The 6,519-nt window shown below is 38.0% G+C and overlaps 1 protein-coding gene across 1 annotated transcript in view; it reads left to right on the forward strand.

The window, feature by feature from the left end:
* Positions 1 to 2,874: 2,874 nt before the first annotated feature.
* LOC105448076 overlaps positions 2,875 to 6,519 on the forward strand; it is a 4,479-nt gene continuing 834 nt past the window's right edge. Inside the window, exons 1-4 of the mRNA XM_011686439.1 lie at positions 2,875 to 3,271; positions 4,403 to 5,043; positions 5,221 to 5,549; positions 5,662 to 6,307. Of these exons, the coding sequence (XP_011684741.1) occupies positions 2,875 to 3,271; positions 4,403 to 5,043; positions 5,221 to 5,549; positions 5,662 to 6,307 (2,013 nt within the window). The remainder of the gene's footprint in view (positions 3,272 to 4,402; positions 5,044 to 5,220; positions 5,550 to 5,661; positions 6,308 to 6,519) is intronic.

Genomic DNA, 6,519 nt, shown 5'->3' on the forward strand with positions numbered 1-6,519 from the left:
TGTAACGCATCGTACACAATATGATCTGGTGCATAAACTATTATTTCACAATCAACAAGCGAAGTTTTATCATACATTTTACGCAAAATATTTATCGCATCACCTTTATTCACGATACAATTTGATGTAAATAAACGACAAACTGCTTAAACTTATTACTAACGGCGTCTGTATTTTGACTTAAATCAAAGTATACAAGCTCAACGCAATGTTCAAGTTCGAATATAAAAATCATAGTTGACGGTTTCATGTACATGCAAGTTTCACGCAGTGTTAATTTTACAATATTTTCATTACGTATTTTTACAAGTTCTACAACCAGGTCTTGAATTGTTAGCGATGACGGAACGCTTGACTGCAGAAATCGCTCAATGTCCATACGTCTCTCGATCTTCCACAATCCGTAAGGCCACCAGTTAGATATTTTATACGCGTCAAAGATAAAAATGGACGTGTCACCATTCTCACACACACGTCACATCTGAATGTTGCAGGAATACCATGAAGGCACACAGTATAAAATCGCTATCGAACCGCCTATCGAACGGATACCCCTGTTCTGTCGAACTGCCTGTCGAACCGATATCCCTGTTCTGTCGCATTGCCTGTCAAACCGATACCCCTATTCTGTCGAACTGCCTGTCATACCGATACCGCTCTTCTGTCTATCAGTCTTAACTACAAAGAAATCACATTCTTTCGTTTGCAATCAGCATCAGTTAAATATTTACATACACATATTTACATACACATGAAATTTTAAGAACATGCGATACATTCTCTCTTACTCACACACGCACACAATTACCTTGTAAAGATTCGATGACTCCTGTAGCTTTGTGAGAAAGACAGAATTTCCATTTCGATTAACGTTTATTTTAATAAATTTTCGTCAGTTTCAATGCAGACTTTATTACTGACTGACACAGATTATTATTTAGTTAATTCTTTATTTTACATAACGTGTCACTTCAACATTTCACACTCGATTCACATATTCGATTCACATACGAACAATTCACTGGAAGAAATAACGAGAAATCTACTAATGCATTTATCCGTTACGTACTTTACAATTACTGTTGATTAATTATCCGTCCACTGAAACATCACACAAAACACACGGCGATTTATTAATACACAACCTGTTCCATCAAGGATAGCATGCAGTCGACAAATTTTAATATCGAATTTATTAGTTAATTATTATCAATCCGTATCGATTAATTATTTGTCGACTAAAGAAATCACTTGAAAAAAGAAACACACGACGCGTGCACTCAATGAAAGCAAGCAGTCGACTTTAATATCGAATTTATTAATTATTATCATTCCGTGTTTATTCGTATCTATTCGTGTCTATTAATTATTCGTCGACTGAAAAATCACTCGAAGAAAGAAATACGCGACAATTTACTAACACACGACAATTCACTGACATACGAGACGTTCACTCGATCATAGCAAGCAATGCGCTCTGATTGTGATATTTCAACTAATCACATGTTCGCGTTTCGACAGCGCTGCAAACATAACCAATAAAATCAGTCGATTGCATGTTATCGTCGAGTGAACGCCTCATGTGTCAGTAAATCGTCGTGTGTTAGTAAATAATGCGCGTGTTTTTTTCCTCGAGTGAGTTTTCAATCGATAAAAAATTAATCGACATTGATTGATAATTATTAACTAATACATTCGGTATTAAAGTCAGTCAACTGCTTACTATTGTCGAGTGAATGCTTCGTGTGTCAATAAATCGTCGTGTTTTAGTAAATTGTCGCGTGTTTCTTTCTTCAATTGATTTTTCAGTCAACGAATAATTAATCGACACAGATTGATAATAATTAAGTGATAAATTTGATATTAAAATCAGTCGACTGCTTGCTATCATCGAGTGAACGGGTCGTGTGTTAATAAATTGCCGTGTGTTTCTTTCTTCGTGTAATTTTTCAGTGAACGGATAATTAATCGACAGTGATTGTAAAGTACGTAACGAATATTAATTAGTAGATACATTAGTAGATTTCTAGTGATTTCTTCAATTGAATAGTTTGTATGTGAATGGAGTGTAAAATATGAAGTGACACGGTTTGTAACAAAAAAAGAATTAAGTATTTGATCTGTGTCAATTAGTGATAACTTGTGACGTTAGCATTAAAACTTTTTTTTTAAACGTGGTGTAAAAATCTTCATAGACCCCAGTGCGCCTGTAACAGGGGAGTGCGGGATTCACCTGACCAGACGACGAGGTCTAAGCGCCTACCCGCTAAAACATCACCACAGAAGAATCCGACCCGATCTCATATGAAGGTGACCCCGGGACCGCCGGAGAGCATTACTTCAGGGCAAGTTTGCATTAAAACTATCGAAAATTTATTAAAATAAACACTCTACGTGGAAATCACATCGAAATGGAAATTCATCCATCTTTTTCGAGAAACTACAGAAGTCGACAAATCTTTAAAAGTTAAGGTTCTTTTGAGTGTGTGTGTGTGTGTGCGTGCGTGCGTGCGTGGATGAGTGGGTGTCAGTGTGTGCGAGAGTGTGTTTGCGTGTTGATCTATTATGCGATTTCCTAAATGTTTATTATGTATATTTTAATATCAATAATATTTACAACATTTTATATATGAACAAAAAGCGAACTTGGTTAGATGGCGTGTGCGTGCATGGTTGTGGGCAGCGAGCGTGCGTGAATTAGAGAGTGCGTTTTATAGAAAGTAGGGAGTATAGAAGAGTTGGGGATCGTAAATTAGGTAGGAGAACGTATAAAGAAGGTGAGAAATTGGAGGCGTAGGTGGGCGAGCGGAGATAAGAAAGATCGAGGAGTGTGAAGTGACGGGTGAAGCAGTGAAGGTTAGGGCGAGGAGAGATATGGCGGGAAAGGATATGCGAGGACCGGGGGAAGTCGGTAAGATAGGAAAGGACACGGGAGGAGCGGGTAAGATGGGAAGATCTAAGGGAGAGGAGAAACAGCGTAAATTAGTGACGGAAGGGAGAGAAGGTGAGAAGAAAGTGACATTTAAGTTTGGGAAAGAAATAAGCGAAAAAGAGGAATGGGATAAATTGAAACAGGAGATAAAAGTAATTAAAGAAGAAATTGAGAGAATGAGGGAAGAGCGTAAAATCTATAGAGAGGCAGTAAATGAAATAAAAGTGAAAATTAGAGATTATGAAAAAAAATTGGCTGAACAGGAGGAAAGAATAGAGGAATTGGAAAATAGAGAGAAAGGGAGAGAGTTTAGGGGAGAAGTTGAGAGTGGAGGAGGGAGTGAGGGAGGAGATAGCAAAACATGTATAGTGTAACAGGGAGGGCAAGTAGTTATGCGAGCCTGGGATCAACGAGCGTAGACAGTAGGTTAAGTGAAAGAGAAGTGGGAAGAATTAAGAGATGGGTGGTAGAGAAAGATAAAGAGGAGAGGAGGTGTAATATTATAATAAAGGGAATAAAATGGCCAAAGGAAATAGATGGGAAATGGAAAGAGATAAGAGAATGGGTATATGAGCTGATAAAAGAAAAAATAGGGGTGGTGTGTAAAGTGACGAACTGCAGGGAAAGCGGCACGGTGATAATAGTGAAATTGGAAAGTGAAGAGGTAAAAAGAGAGATAATGAAAAACAAGTACAAATTGAAAGGAGATAGGATTTTTATAGAGAATGATCTAAGCTGGGAGGAAAGAAAGATACAGGTAAAAATAAATAGGTGGGTAAAAGAAAGGAAAAAAAAGGTCTGGAGGTAAAAGTAGGGTTGGGAAGAGTGAGAATCAAGGGAATATGGAGGCTATGGTCGGAGATAGAAAGGGAGGAAGTGGAAGAAATAAATAAGGATGAAGATAATGGGAAGGGTAAATGGGAAAAAGGAAAAGTTAGACATGAGGAGAACATGGAACAAAATTTCGATTAAGCCAGAAAGGAGAGAGGGGGAAAAGAGAAAGGGGGGTTAGGGGTGCTCGAGGAGAGAGGAGGGGAGACAGGAGGGGTAGGAAGGATAAAAGAAAAAAGAGGAAATGGGTGTTCTGGAATGTGGCTGGAATAGGAAATAAAGATAAAGATTTTTGGAGATACGTAAAAAGTTTTGATTTGATAAGTCAATGCGAGACATGGATAGATGAAAGAGGGTGGGATAGTTTAAAGGGGAGGTTACCGGACTCTCACATATGGGAATGCAGTTATGCAGTAAAGGAAAGGAATAAAGGGAGAGCAAAAGGTGGATTTTTAATAGGAAAAAAGAAAGATTGGATAGATGTGATTAAATAGGACAACTATGTGAATTAAATAGGAAAGAGGAAGATGGAATAATAATGTCGGAAATTAGAACAGAAAAGGAATACTGGAAAATAATGTCGATATATGAAACAAAGGGGGGTAAAAATTTAGGAAAAAGACTAAATAATTTTTATAGGAAATGAGAAAGAGGGAAGGATATTGATAGGAGAGGATTTTAATATAAGAACAGGTGAATTAGGAGGAAGTTGTGAGGAAGGGGATTTTGAAAGATTTAGTAAAGATAAGGTAATAGGAAATGGAGGTAAGGAGTTCATAGAGTGGGTTGAGGAAAGAGGCTGGAAGATCTTAAATGGGAAAACGGAGGGAGATTGGGAAGGAGAGTACACTTATGTATGTGCAAGAGGTAGTACGGTCATCGATTATGTAATAGTGAATGAGGAAAGCGAGAATTGTATAAAGAAGTTCAAGATAGGAGAAAGAGTGGACTCAGACCATCTGCCCTTGGAGGTAGAAATAAGGATGGAAGAAGAGGAAAGCCGCGAAGAAGGGAAGATCTCAGAGGATGAGGAAGAAGAGGAGGAAATGGAGGTCATCATCTGGAACAAGGAGGTTATAAAGAGCTACAATGAACAAACAAAGGAATGGAGCGGGGAAGAAAGGATAGACGAGCAGGAGGCTAATTCGGTGGAATACAGGTGGGAAGAAATCAAACAAGTGGTATATGGAGCTATGGTCAGAAAGAAAGTAAGGAAGAGGAAGCGAGAGTTAGGACATAAGGATTGGTGGGACAGGAGTTGCACAAAGAAGAAAAGGGAGGTGAAACGAAAGTACAGGAACTGGAGAAAAGGGAAGATTGAAAAAGAAACTTATATGGAGGAGAGAAGATTTTATAGGAAATGGTTGGAGAAGAAGCAAAAAGAAAAAAGAGAAGAGAAAGAGGAGGATTTGAAGAAAATGAAGAATGAAACGGAAGTCTGGAAATTTATTAATAAGAAAAGAGGCAAGAGGATGAATATAGAAAATAATGTAGGGAAAGAGGAATGGAGAAGTTATTTCAAGGCTCTGTTGGAGGGCTTGGAGCTGGAGGAAAAGGTAACCAAAGAAAAAGACAATGATAAAGAAGAGGCAGTAGGGGATGGAGAAGAAGAGGAGATTAAGGAAGTGGTAGTATGGAGAGCCATAAAAGGGATGAAGAAAAAGAAGGCAGCAGGAATAGATGGAATTCCAATGGATTTATGCAGGAGAAGGTCTGAAGAAAAAGTTAATGGATTTAATAAGATTGATATGGAAAGTAGGGACCATCCCAACAGATTGGAAGAAAAGTATTGTTGTGCCGTTGTACAAGAGAGGAGACAAAGAAAAAGTTGAAAATTATAGAGGTATTTCTCTATTGTGTATGGCGTACAAGATTTATGCAGAGGTGCTTAAAAGCAGATTAGAAGTGGAGGTGGCTATAAAAGAGTTATTACCAAAAGGACAAGCTGGTTTTAGAGCGGGAAGATCAACCCTGGATAATATTTTTGTTTTGTTACACCTGATGCAAAGGGAGAGGAGAAAAGGAGGAAAAAACGAAAAGGTATACATGATGTTTGCGGATTTAAAGGCGGCTTTCGACAATGTGGATCGGAATAAATTATGGAAAGAGCTAAGAGGAAGGGGTATAGAAGAGGATCTGGTGAAAAGAATAGAGAAGATATACGAAGAAACTGAGGTGGTGGTGAGGACAAAACAGGGTTTCACGAAGGCGTTCAAAACGAAGAAAGGAGTAAGGCAGGGATGCATACTGAGTCCACTTTTGTTTAATTTGTATACGGCGAGAATAGAAAAGGAAATGAAAAAGAGGAGGATAAGCGGAGTAAAAATTGGAAATTGTAGAATATGGAGTCTGACGTATGCAGACGATGTAGTCATCCTTGCGAATAATAGAGAAGCGATGCAGGATATGATGGGGACTATAAAGAAATTTGTGAAAGAAAGAAACCTAGATTTAAGTGTGAATAAGACTAAAATGCTGGTGTTCAATAGAAAAAAGAAGGAGAAGTATGAGAAATGGTCGTGGGAGGGTAAGACAATCGAAGAGGTACAAAAATTCAAATTCTTAGGTTTCATGATAAATAACAAATAATTATAAAGAACATGTAAAGGAAATGAACAGAAAAGGGAGATTGATGGTAAGGAAAGTATGGGGTTTGGGAGAAAGAATATGTAGAAATGATTTTAAGAGAAAGGTGGACTTTATTCAGGTATTTAGTGCAGAGTGTGATGGGATATGGAGTCGAAATATGGGGGGGG

This window comes from Wasmannia auropunctata, unplaced genomic scaffold (genome assembly GCF_000956235.1).
Source record: "Wasmannia auropunctata unplaced genomic scaffold, wasmannia.A_1.0 LD336090.1, whole genome shotgun sequence".
NCBI lineage: Eukaryota > Metazoa > Arthropoda > Insecta > Hymenoptera > Formicidae > Wasmannia > Wasmannia auropunctata.